Genomic DNA, 19,518 nt, shown 5'->3' with positions numbered 1-19,518 from the left:
GCCAATTAAGTAGAGTTCTTTCCTTCTAATTGCAGCGATACCAAAAAAAAGGTTTTGTTTGCCTAGATTGTGTTTACTAAACAATAGCTTTTCTCTTCTATTAACTTCTTAGATAAAAATTGAGAGACCGTGTAATGAGAGACCTAACAGTAAGAATGTGTGCAGTAGAAAAGCTGACAGAACTTTGGGTAGAATAGCTCAGTCTGTCTAACGCTCCATACCTCCAGGGACGTAATTTCACTATCTTATTAAAATGAAATCAAGTGAAGATTTATTACCAATAATTATTTATTTATTATTTTAGTGATAGCGTTATTTTTCTAAACAATTTAAGAATAATTTTTAAAGGTAAGTAATCTACCAAACATAGTAATCAGAGTATGAGACCTGTTTGTTTTGAATTAAAATAAATAGGATGGAAAAAGCTTTTAGAAATTAACGTAGAATTGCGAGTATCAGTTGCACCAAAGCACTCAGTAAATATTGGTTGAATAAAGGAAAAAAATGAAAGGAAGTCCCTACATAAATCACTGTTTTGAAAGCCCATGCCTCAACCTTAGGGATGATTCTAGATAATCCCTCAATTCAAAAGGATAAATCCTGCTTTCAGGGTAGATTGTTTTTCAGTATTTCCAATTTTCTTAAAGGATAACCTGAGTTTCACATTTTTGCAGCGTTTACGTCATGGTTGGTGCTGATGTCCCATTTTCGTCTTGTTTACGAGAAGTTGAAAATCCTCAGAATCAATTGAGATGCAGTCAAGAAATGGAACCTGTAATAACATGTGATAAAAAATTTCGTACTCAATTTTACATTGACTGGTGCAAAATTTCATTGGTGAGTTTTTATTTTATTTTGTTTTTGCAGATATAATTAGAAGTGATGTGGCTGGAGATAACAATTGACTAAAACCTGAATTGCTTTTAGGAACAAATCCTGGGTTTACTTTATTAACTGCAGTTGACTTCCCTCGACTTTAAGGATTTGGCAAGCTCATTGACAGTGCATCCATTTAGGAAAGAGTATCTCCACTTTTGTACTCAGTCTAGCCTTGATTAGTTGCTGGGGCCGGATTAGCTTGACAGGTGGTCCAGATGGCCCCCCTGGACATCCAGGTGGCTGCTAAGTAGGGATAGAGTATGGAGTCAGTGTGACATGTGAAGAAAGTCTCAAATATGCTTCTGCCACCCTACTTTGGAAGGAGAGACTGGAGTACAATAATAAATCTGAAAATAAAGCAATATTGCTCTATGATTCAGTGTCTTGGAAACTCAAATTGTATGAAAAGTTCAAGGGATAAGAAACAATTCCTACTGAGGAAATTTAGAATCTCACCCACAGTCCCATAAATAATAAATATTTCTTTCTAAACCACTTTTTAGTTACTGTGCTAAAAGACTTAGGAAAATGTGGGTAAGGTTTCATATATATGTAAGAGATATATATAATATTTTATATGAAATTTATATTATAGTTTTTGGTCCAGCTTTCTGTAAGATAGGAAAGTTGGTTTACTTGTGACCTTTAGATTTAACTTCTGTCAACTCTCGATGATTGGTGGTGAGTGAATTAGATCTAAGTTTAAAGTTGACATTTGAACAAAGTTATTGACACATAAACACAACTGTCACTTCATGTCTTCGCTAACCAGCTGCAGGCAGCTTTCCTGGATCCAGTGCGGGAGAACATGCTGCTCACGTTGCAGCTCTTAGCACCTGTGGCCCCTGGCCCTGGGCTCCTCTTTCCATGTCGCTTGTGTCTTGGGAAAATAGTTCTCCTTTTTTGCCTTCTCAAATGAAGTAAAATTGTTAAGATGCTGGGGTTTATGTGTATTATAGATAAATGTTGAATTTGCAAAGCTCAGTATTTCAGTCATGGTGCAAATTGTGCAAGGCTGCGAGAGCCTGAGTGGCTGCCGTGAGAACTTCAGCGACTGCTTCTGACCCTGGTCAGTAGACGGTGGGCCCGACACTGCCGTTCTACTTGTGCTGGTGCTGTAAAGTGTTTATGTTTAGGGATATTATCTAATTTCTAAAGGTTTAAAAATGGCTTATGCTTTGAAGATTTTGGTTTTTGTGGTAAGACTTGATAAATGGAAAGGTTGGGATTTTCATTTTTTATTATTTATATGTCTCATCTTACCACAGAAGATTTCAGGAGGCTTAAATAAAAGGGTCAAAAAATAAGCATAAAAACAATAAAATATAAAAGAAATGGAAAATCAGGACCTAAACTTTACAAAAAAGTAAGTTTAACGTCAAGTTTGACTACAAGCTTCCTAATGTCCAGGATTAAAAGAGGAAATTCATCAGTTATTTAGTTCTCATTCGTAAAGGGAGCAGAGAATCCATTCCTTGGGAGAAAATTAAGTTTTTACTAGCACTGTATTGTTCACAAAATTCTTCAAGTAGAGTATTTTGGGAGAAGATTCTGAGAAATGCCACAAATAATTCTTCCTAGCCATTTTTTGTAGGGGGAGCAAATATAGTAACAGATTTCACATTGCTATTTTTGTGGTGTCCTTTAAGTAAAACCTTAGCGTAATTAAATGCAACTCTGTGAAAGCCGTTCAGTTAATGTGGATGTAAATTAATATAGTGCGAGTGTTGTGCATTTTTTGATCCTGAGATTGTTGTTGTTAGTGTCGTAGACTCCTAGTGACCCCGTGTACAGCAGCGCAGAACCCTGCTGGGTCTTCTTGTGCCATACTCTCACCTCTGGCTCTGTATCAGACAATGCTCCACTGCTATTCATAGGGTTTTCATGGCCAATCTTTTTCCAGAAGTGGGTGGCCAGGTCCTTCTTCCTAGTCTGTCTTAGTCTGGAAGCTCCACTGAGATCTGTCTGCCGTAGGTGACCCTGCTGGTATTTGAAATACTGGTAGCATAGCTTTCAGCATCACAGCAACAGGCAGCTGTGACAGTATGACAACCGACAGGGGTGGTGTGCTTCCTTGAGCAGGAAAGGAACCTTGGCTGTGATGATGAGAGTGTTGAAGCTTAACCACTAGAAGGTCAGGGCTTGCTGATCTTAGGATAGAATTTAGTGAAACTATAGCCTTGGATGGGTTACAGTAGTTCCTTAGACTATCTTCCCTGAAAACTACTTCTGTCAGCTAGATGGTAGAAAGATCAAGGTTATAATCATTTAAAGAAAAAATTTTTTTCCCTTTTCTGTTTTACTAACCTTAGAAACCACACCCCCACACCTGGTTATCAGCCAGTTCACTGTTAACATCTGCACTAGAGGTTTGTCACTAGGAAACAAGAAATTTACACAGTAGTGTGAAGGACTTCTGCTTTGGAGGAAGGAAACTGGAAAAGAACAACTGCACACACACACACACACGCATATTTATGTATTTAGACATGTCCAATGCATATCTGTTGTGGGAAGTTCATAGAAAGCAGGCCAACATAAACCCTTTAATTTATTACTTCTATTCATTACTTCTTCATAGTTCCCATAAATAATTGCAAGTTCAAGATGATAAACTAATTAGAAAAGATTGCTTTTGAGAAATTTGTCAAAGATTGTTTTGCTATGTCTAGATCTTAAACTTTTATAATGTTTGCAGCTGTTGATTTGATGTGTAATTGTCTTCTTTTGCATCAGGTTGATAAAACAAAGCAAGTGTCCACCTATCAGGAAGTGATTCGTGGAGAGGGGATTTTGCCTGATGGTGGCGAGTACAAACCCCCTTCTGATTCTTTGAAAAGCAGAGACTATTACACGGATTTCCTAATTACACTGGCTGTGCCCTCGGCAGTAGCATTGGTCCTTTTTCTAATACTTGCTTATATTATGTGCTGCCGACGGGAAGGAGTGTGAGTACTTTAAAGCACTAATGAAAAATTATAGAGCCTACTAAGATAACAACGTATAAGATTTCATTAAAAGCCAAGTTCCATTTAGTTCATAAAGCACTTTATAAATGAACTGAAATTGTGTTCAAGTCAAACTACAGTACTTTATTCCTTTAAAATGAATTAAAGTAGTTTTGAGTCTAGTAAATCAAATTAGGGGATATAATTACTTTATTCAAAAATTATTAAGGCTAGATGTAAATTCATGCTGGCAAAACAGTCCAAGAATAATTGAGGCTAAATATTTTGGTTATGCACGCCGTCTTGTATGAGTAGAGACCTCGGGATCTATTGACATGGTAATTGCACTTTAAATAAATAAATAGTTTGATCAGAAGTGATGGTCAAAATTCTTCTTGACATTGTTTGGCTGTCAAACAGGGTAACAATCTAAATGTTTAAAATATATCTATAAAAACAGCAGTAAATTAATGAGAAGAAGAGTATAGTTTGAGTAATGAGTCTTCACTTCATGAATAGTTAGTACTTTCAGGACGTCTATGTCAATTAAAATAATCTCCTGAGATTATCTGGAAGTCAGGGTAACAAAACAAAGGATAAAAAATTAATAAAGCAGCAAGTAACAAATTCTTCCATTTATACATGTAGCCTGATTTCATTATGTCATAGAATTTATTTCTAAGAGCTTAATTCTTAATCTCCATTTTTTTTCATTTTTCTGTGTCTTTCTCATCAGTATTCCATCTCTGTACGTGCACTCATCCAAATAATGTCATAAACTTGGTGGCAAATGCTGCCTGGTTGCATTTAATAGTAACAATGTCAGCATTTCCACATCATGCAAGATCCCATGAGCATATAGTCTTAATGTTCCAAATATCAATGCTATTATTTAATTCATAAATTTTGTTTTGTTTCTAGGGAAAAGAGAAACATGCAAACACCAGAGTAAGTGTCTTCTTTCCTGTTATTTTCTTTATCATTCTTTTCACTTTTCAGTTGCCCATCATGCTCCATACATGTGTGTCATGCTTTTTTCCCCCCATTCGTCATCTTTCATAGTTTCTTTCATCAATGTGAAAGCTGCTTTCTAAATAGAGATATTTAGGAGGGGTAGAAACTAAAAATAAAAAGGGTTTGAAAACTAAGATTATGTAGATAAAATTAAACCTAAAATATTTCAGATTCAGAATATTAACTTGCCATTTATATTATGTGATTTCCCAATCTGCATTTCTATAAACCAGAGAACAGACGAAAAGACCTTTCATACACGTTTTCCTGAATCTACAGTAATAACCTACCATAAAATGAAACTTCTGTGAGTATTTATAAATGCCCCATCAGAAGCAACAATATAAAAGCTATGGTAGTTTTATCTTAATTGTAGAGATTAAATAAAATGCTAGTTTCTTACTTAGGGCTGTAATATTAACACAAAGCTTTATAGCTTAGTTTAATGAGTGACACGTTTATTTAAAAATTAGTTTATAATTTTCAATTTTGCTATGTTAAAGGTATATGAAATGTATCTCTTTCTAGAGTAACTTGTAGAATTCCCAAAGTGCAATAATATCTTCTTATTTTAAAAGGAAAAAATATTTCATAACTTTTTCAAATTGATGACCCTTTGGGCTAATATATGATTTTAAATATATGTTGTTTTATTTCTTTTTGACCTAGCATCCAACTGGTCCATCATAGTGCTATTCAGAAATCTACCAAAGAACTTCGTGACATGTCCAAGAATAGAGAGATAGCGTGGCCCCTGTCAACGCTTCCTGTGTTTCACCCTGTGACGGGGGAACTCATCCGTCCCCTCCACGCAGACAGTTATGAAAGCACTAATATGCCTTTGATGCAAACGCAGCAGTAAGTATCCACTTGGAACCCTCATTATGAACATGCATGAATAGATCTACTTATTGTCTCTAAAGACCAGAGCTTTTCATTGTTGTTGCTTCTGTTTGTTTCTTTGTTTGTTTATAATTGGAAGAGAAAAATACCAAAAGAACATTGATAATGTAGATCCCATCCTCGCTGTGCTGACTCAAATAAATAGAATTATTTTCAGGAAATGCTTTTTTTCCCTTCACTAATCCCAACAAGATAACATTCACCTTAATATTTAAGAAATTGACATTGAACTAACATATGTTTGCTCACTGATGAGTTAATTGGGAAAAGAGTAGCATATCCTAAAGCATGACAAATTGATTATTTTTTAGAGCTATTATTAGAATTATTGGTTCTGTTAACCTATTTTTTTAATGTTATTACCGCAGATCTATTTGATCTACATTTTTTGCCTCAGGGTAAAAGGTTTTTAGGTTGTTTTTTGTGATCTGCTTGTATATCAAAATGAATAGTTTGAATTTTGGCTATAAACACAATTTATTAGTGCAAACCTTCTCTGTAGTGCTGGAAGGGCTGTGGTCAGAAAGCCTGGAGGAGGCCTTTGTAAGGGGTAAACCTGGGGGAGAGGAGTTGGGGAAATTGCCCAGTTGCTCTTAAGAACCAAAGTTATATGCCTAGAAGCTCAGTTTTCATATAAAGCAATCGTAGGTAAAGCTGTCATTTATTTTTAGAACATGGCTCTTTTTTTCTTTTTCAACCATACCTTAAAATGGGTTAAATTCAGTTTCACCAAAGAAGCCACAAGTTTGTTTTTGAGATCTCCTTATTTTTCACTTTATTTTTATAAATAGAATGGATATACAGAAAAATCCAACCCCTCCCCCCCCAGACAGAATCCTTAGGATATGATATAAAAGTCACCTCTTACTGATTAAAGATTTATCTGGAAACCATGCTGGGTGCAAAGGTTTTCCCATTGTGAGTGCTTATTTTGTAACCATGTAAAAAGCATCTGGTAATTTGAAGATTAACGGTAATTAATATGAATCGTATAGATAGTCCAACTCAACAAATTTGTCCAAAATACTTTGGAACTCTAAAAGTATTATAAGTATTTTCCTGAAATCCTCTAACATCATTTACGTAGTGTTGACTAGGCCAAGGTGTATGTTTATGTGTGCATGTGTGTGTGAGTAATTGATTCAGGTCCGATTAACAGTGAGGAAAATTGCATACGTTTAAAATTTTGAGTTTTGGAAACAGTAATAGTCTATCAGGGATGTAAATATTAAAATCTCACAAAATACAGTTGTACTGAATAGAAGGGGTGGATTTCTAAGTTCTCTAACGGTTAGTGGATCATCATAAAACTGTTTCACTTTACCAGGATTAGATACTGATGAGAAAAATTTGTGAAATTTCAAGAATATTCTAATAGTTCACAATTTATCATCTCTCCTACCTTTTTTAGATGAAAATTATGAACAGCCTTATCATTCATTTTCAAAATGAAAAGAAAGAATTCTTTAAGGCCACCGTTTTTTATATTCTTTACTCAAGAGTGCTAGTGAAATGTTGATATCTGTTCTTCAAATGTTGATATATATTCTCAAAAATGAAATGGTCAAATACACTTGAGAAGTGGATTTTTTGGTGGTGGATTTTTAAACTACAAGAGTTCTCATAATCTTTAGTGTGTTGATATACTTTGTGAACCCATGGAAAAGGGTCAGAAGAGGTAACTCTTTAAAGAACAGTTTGGGAAATGCTTCTATTGACAAAATAATAATGCTGTCAAACTTTAGGATAGAGAAATATTTATTATAATGAATAGGGTAACTTGAATATGTTTGTAAATCAGTAAAACTCTATTGTTGGTGAAGTTTAAGGGAGGGAAAAAGGCCGCATCATTTTTTAGATATGTTTTCTAACAGTATATATTGAGAATAAAAATAGCCCCTTAAAAATTATTCAGATTCCCTGTGGTTAGGATTTTGCAGTGTTGCCACTAATATACAAACATAATAACATTTCCTGTCTAGTTTACAACAAATGCATCTTCCTGATCCTTCTGTAACCCCATCTAGACTGTCATTATGTTGATCAGATCTCTCTGTTTACAAATACAATAGGTTATTTTATTGAATTTGCAACAATTTGATCATATATGTATTTTTAAGTCCAGAAAAACCTTCATATTATTCAGATTTCTGCTAATGGAAAAACTCCATTAACTAGCACTTCTATATAAATAGGGTACATAGATAATTGATGATGTTCACAATGATTATTCTGAGACACTGCGAGATCATCAAGTGTGTCTGACTCATCAGAGGAAAATTAAATTCCATTCGGTGTAGTTTCAGTGTTGAGTGTACATTATCTTTCTTTTACTCTTGGAAATGGATAATATGTGCGCAGTCTCTATGGTAACTGCCTATGATTAACTTCATTTTCCAGCCATGCCAGATAAAAGTAATTTATTATATCAGGTTTGTCACAGCTGTCCTTTACAAAAATTCAGCTTTTAGTCCTTACCTTAAAAGCATAGCTCTGTATTTAAAGTTTCATTTCAGCGCCAAGTACACACATATGTAAATATTTTGGTCATTGGGATTGAATTGAGTTCTCGACATTAGAATGAGGTGTTATATTTGATGAGGCATTACAGTACTTGATAACCAGGTAGATGCTTGAACAGTGCTGCCTGGTGTTTATTAATTAACCCTTCCTAAGAGGGCACGCGTTTCATCTTCACATATTCATACTAACTTTACTGAATCTATTATTCTTAAATAATTTGGCTAGCTACAGGATTTCGTGCTGCTTCTTCAGACTCGACACCAGAAATGTTCAGGCATAAGGATGTGGTTGAAAGCTTATGTTAGCTTCCAAGCAAGACTCAAGAACGTTCAAAGCTTTCCTTCCAAAGTTACATAGTAGCTTGTTTGGGTCTTTTAAACAAGTCAATCCACGAGGTATACGAGGTATAGAGAACCTCGTAACAGTGTAAGGTATACAAGACTCACAATAGTTGTGTAATGAGGGGCTGCCTCAGTTATTTGTAAATTACACAGTAATATTTTCTTTTTGGTAGAATGCTTCATGTGACTTCAGACTCACAGGATGAATTAGACAGTAAACAAATGTTTAATCATCTGCAGGTGATAAAATTGAGACCTGGATAAGAAACAACTAAATTAGGTCAAAACTGAGATTAGATTGTTTACCTATCTTGATATGAAGTCAGGGAAAGATAAGGTGGTCACTGACCTCAGAAAGATCTCTGATCCAGGTTACAGGCAAGGTTCAGGTTATGGAAAAGTACAAACAGGCTGTTAAAGTTATCAGATAGTATAGAAATGTAAGATAAATTTAATTTGCTCTTTGCTAATATATTTATTGTTTAATAACTTTTTTATTTTGGAATGATTTTTGAGGTACAGAAAAGTTGCGAAGATAATAGAGTTCCCAAATAGCCCTTACCCAGTTTCTCCGCTTGTTAACATCTGACAGTACATAGTGCGTTTGTCGCAACTAAGAAACCAACATTGGTGCTTACTGTTAACCAGACTTCAGACTTTTTTTTCTTTCAGATTTCATTAGTTTTTTTCCCCTAATGTTTTTTTCCTCTTCTGTGATTCTGTCTAGGACACAGTAATTGGCATGTGTCTTTAGTCTTCTCTGGTCTAGGCAGTTTCTTAGACTTTTTTGTTTCCTGTGACCTTGACAGTCTTGAGGAGCTGGGTATTCTGTAGAATGTTCCCCATCCCCTGGTATAGTCGAGCTTTTTGCGTCTGTGCTTAATCAGTTATCTTTGTAGCCCAGTGAGTAAATGTTGCCATTAATAGTAAGAAGAATGTTTTCCTCTGTAGGCAATCCCCTTACTTATTACGATTCATTGCTGGAAATCACTTATAAAGTAAATTCTTAAAGGTAAATTTGCTTTACCCAAAGAATCATTATGATTAGGGGTTATGTTTTTGACCAAAGACTTAACATCAAAAATATATTACTGCTTTGGTTGATGTACCTCAAAGATAAACCTTTGTAATGATTTAAGTTAAGGAAATCAAATTCTGAGTCATAGCATTTTAGGTCCTAAAGGGATGTTGAGAGAGTCTAGCCTGGTTGTTCCCAAACCAAGGTGCAGGCACACTGACCCGTGGGGCTTTTACACACGCATCCCAGGGCCCCTGCTTCTGGAGATTTGGATTCTGGTAGACGCGTGTATGCGGTGGAGCAGGAAAAAAGGTTGAGAACCCCTGATTTAAATACTTAAAAGGCCTAGGTGTTAGGATTCAGGAAAGCCAGATGGGTATTTCTGGTGGTATTTCTGTTGAGGGAGGAGGTGGAAAAGGGGTTGTTGGTCACACTCTTCCAGTGGAGTTTTAAAAGGGGAACAGTTTCTCCTAATTCCCCCGAGGGGTCTGAGCGAAGGAGAAATGTGAAAGGGGGCCGTCCATGCGCATTCGCATTATCTAGAGCGTGGGGCTGTTTGTGGGTTTATCATATGATTATCAGCCACTCGACTTTTCTCACCTCCTTAAGCTACCTGAGGAGAACGGTGTGGAGAAGGGAGAGCTGAGTGCTGATTAGAAAATAATGGCTGGGGGCCGGCCCGGTGGCGCAGCGGTTAAGTGCGCACATTCCGCTTTGGCGGCTCAGGGTTCACCGGCTCAGATCCTGGGTGTGGACGTGGCACCACTTAGCAAGCCATGCTGTGGTAGGCGTCCCACGTACAAAGGAGAGGAAGATGGGCACGGATGTTAGCTCAGGGCCAGTCTTCCTCAGCAAAAAGACGAGGATTGGCAGCAAGTGTTAGCTTAGGGCTAATCTTCCCCACCCCAAAAAAGAAAAGAATGCCTGAAGGGACAGGGAAATGCTAAACCTTGAAAAGGTAAAAACCACCAGGAAATTGTACTTATTTTGCAATTTTGTGGGAGGCATTGACTGGAGGATCCTAAACACTCAGTTTTCTAAAAAGTAATTTATTCTTAAATTTGTAATGTATGGTGTGGTCTTTTGAAGGGTAGATCTGCCTCTTTATTCTTTTCTTATACCAACGTCAATATCAATCGATTTTTCCTGAGCGGGAGGCATCTTCATAGAGGATTTTATATGATTATGTAATGAATAATAGAGAAAGATGCCCAAACATTTTCTAGGAAGATTTTAATTGGCTATACAAAAATTTTCCTTGTTCATTATACTAAACAGAATACCTAATCCAGGGTAATTGGGTCTCCCTCAAAACAGGAGGTGGGTTGTGTCTAATCTTTTGCAAATTAACAAGTATAAAAGTAGAATTAAGGTCTTCTAATTAAAGCTATTTAGTAACTAATCATTTTAGCTTTTACCTAAAATATTTTTCCATTTGTCTTTCCTTTCGTAATAATTAGAGCTAACTTCATGGCAAAATTCCATAAATAAAAAATTAGGTTTCAATAAAAGTTAATATCAGTTGAAGAGAATGTTTCAGGGGACCAAGATAATGCTTTCCTGTTGACAAAAAGTGTCAAGCACCCAGGGATATTTCAGAGGCATTGACTTTTAAAAAAAAATTCAGTGAGTCTACCCTAACAGCAATAGTTGCGGTATCTCTTGAATGCATTTTGGTTCTATCAGTTTGTACTGCTCTGTAAAGCTGTGGTGGGCTTGCTTTTGGCCTTATACAAGCAGAGGAAAAAAACTAAAAGAAGTAGATGAACGTCTTCTTTCTATTTTCTATTCCATGTATGTTCTACATTGCTTTTAGTTAAAATTAGGTTTTGAAATAAAAAATTATGGTGATGCTTCCAGTTTCTTTGCGTCCTTCCTTCCTTCCTTTATCCAAATAATGGTGTGATTCCTTAGTAAAAATAGTTATAGAATCCAAATCAGCATTTTCGAAAAAAAAATTTTTGTAGAAAATTCAAGGTTTGGGGCCAATATCAATTTTGCTAAAATAATTGGAAAATACCAAAAATATATTACTATTTCTTACGGTTAAGTGACTCCATACAAATTCAAAAGAGAAGTGTTTTGTATTCCACATAACTAAACTGATGTAATTTATTTTCATCTGTGGCCTTATGCAAAGCACTTGACCTTTCTTTGCTTTTGAGTCTTTAAGCAAGTAGGAATATAATGGGTTGGTAATCATCAACCTTACTCATAGACTTACTCTACAGGATATCCAGGAATGTCAGATTACCTTAAAACGGTTGTACAAATAAATAATTGTATACTCCCTCCAAATCACTTATTTATTAATTTGCAAGTTATTACCTTTGTTTTCTTAAAGAATGAAGTTTGTGCAATGGCTAATTTACATAATTTTCTATTTAAATGGATGTAATTCATGGTAGTAAAATTAGAAAATAATTAATGCTAATAATTTAGAGAATTATAGTTTTCTTAAATCTTTGTTCTACGGAATGCAGTTTACACATCCTAATCTTTCAGTTAGTCCATTAATAACTTAATTATTTTAAATAGTTTTGTGACTCTATAAAGGTCCTTTCTTTGAAGGATTAGAGACTTCTATTTGAAGTCAGCCCCCACTCTCCTGGATAATTGCCTTTAGTAGCCTGCTTTCACCAAAGATGGAAAGGCTCCTATTTTCTTACCGCATTCCCTGCTTAACCACAGCAGAGTTAGTCGTAGGCATTTTTACAGTATGCCTGAAGCAGTGCTCTTATGAGGTACCTCCCTTCAACTCTTAAATGGAATACATGCTTCAAATATGCCCAGGATCGTTATAGTAACACTCGAACACTCAGGCTCACATGTACTTGCAAGTTTGGGCAACCAAACAAACAGAGCTATGTGTGCACAGGTGGAGACTGGGGAATTTGACTCTCCACGTGTTTTTGTTGAGCACCATTTTGCACACATAAGCGCTTTTATATAACTCATCTAGGTTTCAGTTGAATTTGCAAGGAGTGCATGTACATTGTTCAAATTTTAAATCCCTAAACCAATGTAACACCCACAATTGCTTTCTCATACATTTCCCAATTTCTTGTTTGTGTGTGGCACTTTCTCAGCCAACCATTTCTCTTCAGACGGAGCCAAGCCCATTGCTATTTAGAAAGTTTACGGGCCGGCCTGGTGGTGCAGCCGTTAAGTTCGCATGTTCCGCTTTGGCGGCCAAGGGCTCACTGTTCGGATCCCAGGTGCAGACCTATGCACTGCTCATCAAGCCATGCTGTGGCAGACGTCCCACATATAAAATAGAGAAAGATGGGCATGGGTGTTAGCTCAGGGCCAATCTTCCTCAGCAAAAAGAGGAAGATTGGCAGTGAATGTTAGCTCAGGACTACTCTTCCTCAAAAAAAAAAAAGCAAAAGGAAAAAGAAAAAAAGAAAGTTTAGCAGTGTAGTAGAAGAGGAAAAAAAAAATGGAGACTAGAGAAGAAATGACAGGGCATAGATTGACTTTGACGGTGGTTTTCAAACACTGTTCCATGGAAGGGTGAGTTGGATTGGCCAGTGGGAGAGGGGGCTCCAACTACTTCATCCAAATACTGATTTTGAATTTGGGTATCCGTGATGGAGCAAGGGCTTTTGAAGGGCTTTCTTTGTCCTCTTTGGTATTTTTATTTTGTCAGAATGTACTAATGTAAACCATTAATAGGCTGGGTAGAGCCAGAGATGATAGGAAATGAGGAAGTGCGTGTGCGTGCGTGCGTCAAAGGTGTGCTGTATTGGTTTCTAATGTAGAGTAGACCCAAGTTAGTCAGACCTGAGAAGTTAAAACAAAACCGACATCCCCCTCCCAAATGCCCGCGAAATTGCATTTTGACTTATGTGGTAAAGATGCCTGTTTTCCCATCTTTAAATCTAGAACTTATTTCCTCTTTGTGGTTTATAAATTAGTCCTTTTACTTTCATGATCAAAACCACTATAAATGCATTGTCTGAAATACTGAGAGAATCAACAAACCAAAAAAAAAAGATACTCCCTGAGACCACACAAGGATAAGTAGGGCTCATAGGTAATAGCAAAAAAAAAATGTTATTGGGATGAATTATTAAGTAACTTCCTCAAGTTGAATTAGAATTGATTTTGTTATTTCCTTCACAATACATTTAAAATGGAACTGGAAATTTTAAAAAAAAAGATCACTAGAAGTCATTAACATTTCTATAGATTATTTAAGGGTTTAAACAGTGTTTAAGTAGCATGTACTGTTTTCCACTTTAGATCGTTGAATTTGGAACAGAATATTTGCCTGCCTGAAATGATTCAGATCAATGGTTTTCAAACTTTGTTTCTTGGAGGTTTCTTAGAAATGCCTCAGGGGCCAGCATGTGGGGCCAAGGAAACAAAGCAGGCGGGATTTCTGGCTCCCTTGTTTCAACCCAGGCAACCTCACATTCATCTCTTTTGTATGTCAAGAGTTCTGCTTAGGATTTCAATTAAAAGGAATTCCATTGCTGAAGAGGAAAAAAAACTTTAAAAATCCCTGGCTTGGATCAAGTTCTGCTCTGTAGCAAGGGGCTGCCTCCTAGAATTTCTTCCACACAGAATCTAAATTGTACATTTTAAATACAATTTTAAACTAATTTTAACATCAGAATTTGAAACTAAATCGGTATGAGTGTTATGTGAATCTTCATAAGCATCTTCCGTTTTGCATGTATTCATTAAAAAATTGTTTATTGCATGCTTACTGCTGGGGATACTAAACAAAATAGGATGATTCTTACTGTTAAGGTACTTGGGGGCAATTAAACATTATGTGAGGAGAACTACGACGACAGTCAGCATGCGGATGAAGTATGCTAAAAGGTAACCTAATTGGGGGGATGCTTAGAGATTGAGGAGGCTTAGAAGAGGTGGTACTCGAGATGTTAGTTCTTTAATTAAAAAAGATAATAAGTTAAAACAATTAACATTCTTTGTGGGATATTTTTAAATTATCAGAGTGATGCTTGTCCACTGTAAATTTCAAGTAGAGTTTGCAAGGACAAATGGAAGCTGGTTGGGTGCAAAAGGTGACAGTGGCCATGGTGGAGGTGGTTCTGTTTCAGGCCATCAGGGAGGGCTCCATGTACGGACCAGATATATTGGTGGCCTTCTAGGCCACACTGAGGGACTTGAAACTGAATTTACAGGTAGGTATGAGGAAGTAATCAAATGTGTGTTATTTGAGGGACACAATCAGATTTGTGTTGTAGAAGATCCTCTGACAGTAGTGTGTGCAGTGGATCATGAATGAGCAGGAATGGGAATGAGGAAACAGTGCAGATCAGTTGCAAAGATCCAAGTGAGAAATGATGGTGGCTTCAGCCAAGTTAGCCATGGAGATGGGGAAGAAGCGACAAATTCAAAGGAGATTGAGGAGAATTGTCAAGAGTTCCCAAGTGATTGGATGTGGGGACTGAAGGGGAGAGGGAAGGGTTCATGATGACTTCCCCATTTTGACTAGTGTATTTGGGTGGATGGCCAGTGTCATTCTCTGGGATGGGGATAGAGGAGCACAGGTTTGGCACAGTGAATGAAGATGGTTATTTACGTTGTTCTGTGAGAGTGTGTGAGTGTGTACATGTGTTCTAGACCTGGATCTAAAAGTGTACAGGTTACAAGCACAAGCCCTGGAGCCCCTGTGTTCCCATCTTTATCCACCACTTCCTAGCTACGTAGCCTCAGAACTCTAAGGCTATTTCATCGTATGTAAATTGGGAAAAATATTACCTACCTCCTAGGCTTCTTGTGAGGTAGAGTATAGCATGTTGTAGGGACTCAATGAATGTTACCAAATATTGTTATTATTTCTCTTCCTCAGACCTCAGGCTCCACATCCATAAACCCATGAGAAGTGAGTGGGGGGTTGAGCTGGATTAGATGATCTCTGAGGTCCTTTCTAGCTATAAAGTTTTTCATTCTAATATGGCTGTGCTCTGTTTACATGTCTGTAAACAAACACACTTTTACTCAAAAATATTAACCATTTCTAGGAACTTGCCACATCAGACTCAGATTCCCCAACAGCAGACTACAGGTGAGTACTAAAAGTAATAAGTTGATGTTGATGGATGAAGCTAATAGATTAAAAGATAATTATAGTACTATGTAATTTATGAAGCTTTAGCTTCACCATGTAAGGCAAAACAGTTGTGTCATTCCTCAATCAGAGTTAGAACTGCAGAATAATAGCTTAGATTATTGCATAGATTGGCATCACAGTGATAAACACAGGGTAAATGATCTTAGAGCAAAAGCATCCGTGGAGGTCCTGTCTAATTAAGGAAGACTGAATAAAACCCCTTCCTTCAGCGAAGCTCCCTATTCTTCCCCTTGGTATGAAAGATTCTTAGCTTGGATGCATCTAGGATTTGTCTCAGTAAGTGAGCAGCTTGAAACTGACTCTTACAAAAGGAAACCATTGTGTCTAATCACTGAGGCTTTGGGGGGATAAATGAGAAATGGTTGGCCTGGTTTTAATGCCACTTTTAAAAGCTCTTATAACTTGACCAGCGACAACAAGATGGCGGACAATTCTCCCTAAACTATTCTATTTCCCTAAGACTTGCTTTCTTTAAGTTTATTTCTTTCAAGTGTCCCTAAAAAATTTCCCCTGCCAATTATTTCATTCATCTCGGTACCGAGTAGATAACTTATTCATGATTGTCTTCTAATTAGTGGTTGATTCTTAGTTCTAATTGCCAGGCAACCAGTAATGCCTTTGTAGCTCTTTCGGAAAAGCAAGAGAAGTTTTAAAACTGTAAGTTGGATGTGGAATTCTGACTGTGAATAGTGGTATTGTGGTAGGGAAGCTATTAAGTAAGTCTCAAAAACTTCAGGCGTATATAGAAATTTATTGGATGTTTTCATTCAAAAATTATCTTCTCTATTACTGCTTTCGGGAATTTAAGGAGATTTTCGTTTGACAACTTTTCAAAGATTTGAGGCAAGTATAATGAAGTTATTCATCAGATTTTAATTACGAGATAACATTTATCAGAATTTTCCCCCACAGTTTTGATTACTTGTTTTAATTAAATGCTAACATGTTTCAACCAGACTGTTCAATATATTGATGCAGTGGTGCTACTGTGTAAGCATTCAGGAGATTGATGAAGGAACCAACTTTATTATGAATATGCGTTACCTAAAGAGCAAAGAAATAAATGAATCCTGCTGCCACTAATTTCATGGCTTTTTTTTTAAAGGAAAAATTTTTAAAGAATATTTCTACAGTGGAAATGTTAGAACTTTGTCTTCATTAACCTCATAAACTTCCATCTCTCCTAAGATGTCTTTCCTCTGATCTTTAATTATGTCAGGCAAAGAGTGAGTAGAAGGGAGACTATTTCATTTCTAGCAAAATAATAAATTCTTTTGAGTATTTTAAAAATCCAGGTTTTACATATTCTGCCATTAGGGCAAATAAGGAAATCTAAGTATATGGTATTAGGGAGATTACTTGATAGTTGTATAGAGTTTTAGCAAGTAGACTTGTTAGCGTGCTACATTTTAGTAATAGGCAGCATTTTCCAAATACAGGGACAATTTCTGCCTGAGCAAATGTGATAAGAGCCAAAGAATTTCCCCTGGGGGATTTTAGGCTGTTCAACCTAATTTTCTAAATTATTTTTCTAAAACAGGTTTTGGGGAGCAGGCATTTTGCGTGAGTCAAGAAAGCTTTGATCTCCTTTTTAGTTAACACTGTAGCCCATTACCTTCTTGTTTTCTTATATTTTTCTGTAATTTGGAGCATATTATGGACTAAAGAGCACTATCTCCTCTTGGTTGTTTTCTTCTTCTTGTTGTTTTTGGTGAGTCCCCAGAGTATGTGAGTGCTAAAGGGAGAGAGACTACCCTAGCATTTTTATAATTATGATGGATTGTTGTGTTTCTGCTCTGATTAGAGTCATGCCTCCTGGAGAGAGGAGCTAAATGGGCAGGTTACATTTCTTCTTCCGATTCTATTCATTTGAATGAAAAAATAAAGTTTGTTTCTTCATTTCTAAGTATTCTGTTCCGTCTGCACATGCATGGATTCAGTGCTGTTTATGTATTTTCGTGGGTACACCAGCTTTTCTGTTCCTCCATCCTGGTTATTTTAGTACCACAAAGAGGCAACAACATTTGTGCATGATTACCGGGAAATAATAATTTGGTTTTTCCAAGAACCTCAGAGCACTATGCTAGTGTCACAGTTTTCTTTATGAAGGTAACATAAGCACCAATTTGTCTCTTGGATACCAAGTGATTTAGTTGTGGCTACCTATATGGAATTTGTCAGGGGAGAGTATATTTTGAAGTTTGGTTTATTTAGTTAGTTGTTTTAAATGATCATCAGAAGTTGAAGAAATGAACTAGCTGCTGGTGGTGTAATCCTGGCCTTAAGCACTAGCTGGGATAATGGAGCAGTTGAAAGCTGTCAGTAGCCCTACCCTTTGGACCAGCCCCACGCCATTGATTTTGATGCCCCTTCAGGTTTTCCCGTTTTCCCTGCCCTTCCAACCTACCTGGTATCTTCTAAAAAGCCGTGATTAAAAGGTAGAGTCATACATCGTCCAGTCACCCTCGTTCTGTTTTGTTTATTGTGGGAGGAATTTTCAGGCCATACCTTTGGAGAAATAGAAAACACCCTAGCTTTGGCCGAAGAAGGAGGGGACAGATTTAGAAAATTTTCTTAAAACCAAATGCAGAGAAATAAGACAGCATAATTATTTTAAATTATGTTATGATGGAAAATTACTGGTTTGGTCAAATTTTCGTTTTGCTCAAAATCTGTAAGTGTCTATGCCCTGACTAACTCATGCCCATATTCATTCTTCCACATTTCAGGTAAATGGTATCCCTGAAGAAAGGAAACTGACCGAAGCAATGAATTTGTAATCAGACAATAGAGCCGTTCTCTCTTACTTCTCTCTTCCAATAATGCATGAGCTTTCCTGGCATTTGTTGTGCATGTCGACAGTATTAAGTATGTACCAAATGATACAGTATAACTTTCATTTTACTAATGCATTTTTTTTGTACTTAAAGCATTTTTGACAATTTGTAAAACATTGATGACTTTATATTTGTTACAATAAAAAGTGATCTTTAAAATAAATATTATTAATGAAGCCTAATGCTGGTGAAATTTATTTCAGAAAGTATTTGATTGCCTCCTGCGTAGTAGGAATCTTTTGTTGCTAGGAACAGGTCCACGTGTTCAGTCTTCATTCAACAAGATTTTATTAAGCACTTCCTATAAACACATAAAATGTCTATGCTTCCAAGTGAGCAATCTATTTAAATAATACTTTGATCTTTCTGGCCTTTAAAGCCTATTCTTTTCTATAACACTTAGAGTGTTTTAGGGTAAACCTGGTTTTATGGATTGAGGATCTGGTGACACCCAGTTCATGAAGAGCAGCCCAGGCTGCACAATTACATGACTCCATAATCAGATATTTGGTTTTAGAAGCAAGCCAGGCACTATTACTTAAAAAGAGAATAGTAACCTGTTGATGGTGACATGAATTAGCTCCAAAGCCCCAGGCTCCCCTGGAATAATACTACTTTTGAGGCTTAGCAACCTTTTCATACCCTGGTGGTCTGCTTCATGCATCTTGGACACTATTGAATCAGTGTGGTCATCAAGCTAGCTAGCAGGGCCACTTGTATTGCAAACTAGACCAGCCAGAAAACCTTCTCTTACTCTTCTGTGGGGTGGATTTCTGTGTTACCTATTAATTGATCAGAGGACACACAAATGCTATCTAAATCTGATTCCAAGATCCAAAAAGATTCTCTCTTAGTATTGTGTGCAACAACTTGTCCACTTAGGGAGAATATTATGTCCTTGACACTGGAAACCCCCTCCCCCCATCTCCTTCCTGGGACT

General features: G+C 36.6%; 1 protein-coding gene across 19 annotated transcripts in view; it reads left to right on the top strand.

Moving 5' to 3' along the window:
* SGCE (sarcoglycan epsilon) overlaps window positions 1–18,760 on the top strand; it is a 67,007-nt gene extending 48,247 nt beyond the window's left edge. For 5 of the 19 annotated variants that reach the window (XM_008524249.2, XM_070617506.1, XM_070617520.1 and 2 more), the window contains 7 exons: window positions 675–837; window positions 3,616–3,827; window positions 4,749–4,775; window positions 5,511–5,699; window positions 15,632–15,675; window positions 16,550–16,584; window positions 18,471–18,760. In XM_008524249.2, coding sequence (XP_008522471.1) covers window positions 675–837; window positions 3,616–3,827; window positions 4,749–4,775; window positions 5,511–5,699; window positions 15,632–15,675; window positions 16,550–16,584; window positions 18,471–18,521 — 721 coding nt within the window. In that variant the 3' untranslated portion in view covers window positions 18,522–18,760. Of the gene's footprint in view, window positions 1–674; window positions 838–3,615; window positions 3,828–4,748; window positions 4,776–5,510; window positions 5,700–15,631; window positions 15,687–16,549; window positions 16,585–18,470 lie in introns of those variants that run through there. The other 14 variants (XM_008524252.2, XM_070617513.1, XM_070617519.1 and 11 more) reach the window with 7 other exon arrangements.
* Window positions 18,761–19,518: the final 758 nt, after the last annotated feature.

This window comes from Equus przewalskii, chromosome 4, assembly GCF_037783145.1.
Source record: "Equus przewalskii isolate Varuska chromosome 4, EquPr2, whole genome shotgun sequence".
In the NCBI taxonomy this organism is placed as follows: domain Eukaryota; kingdom Metazoa; phylum Chordata; class Mammalia; order Perissodactyla; family Equidae; genus Equus; species Equus przewalskii.
This window is presented reverse-complemented; position numbering and strand designations above follow the sequence as displayed.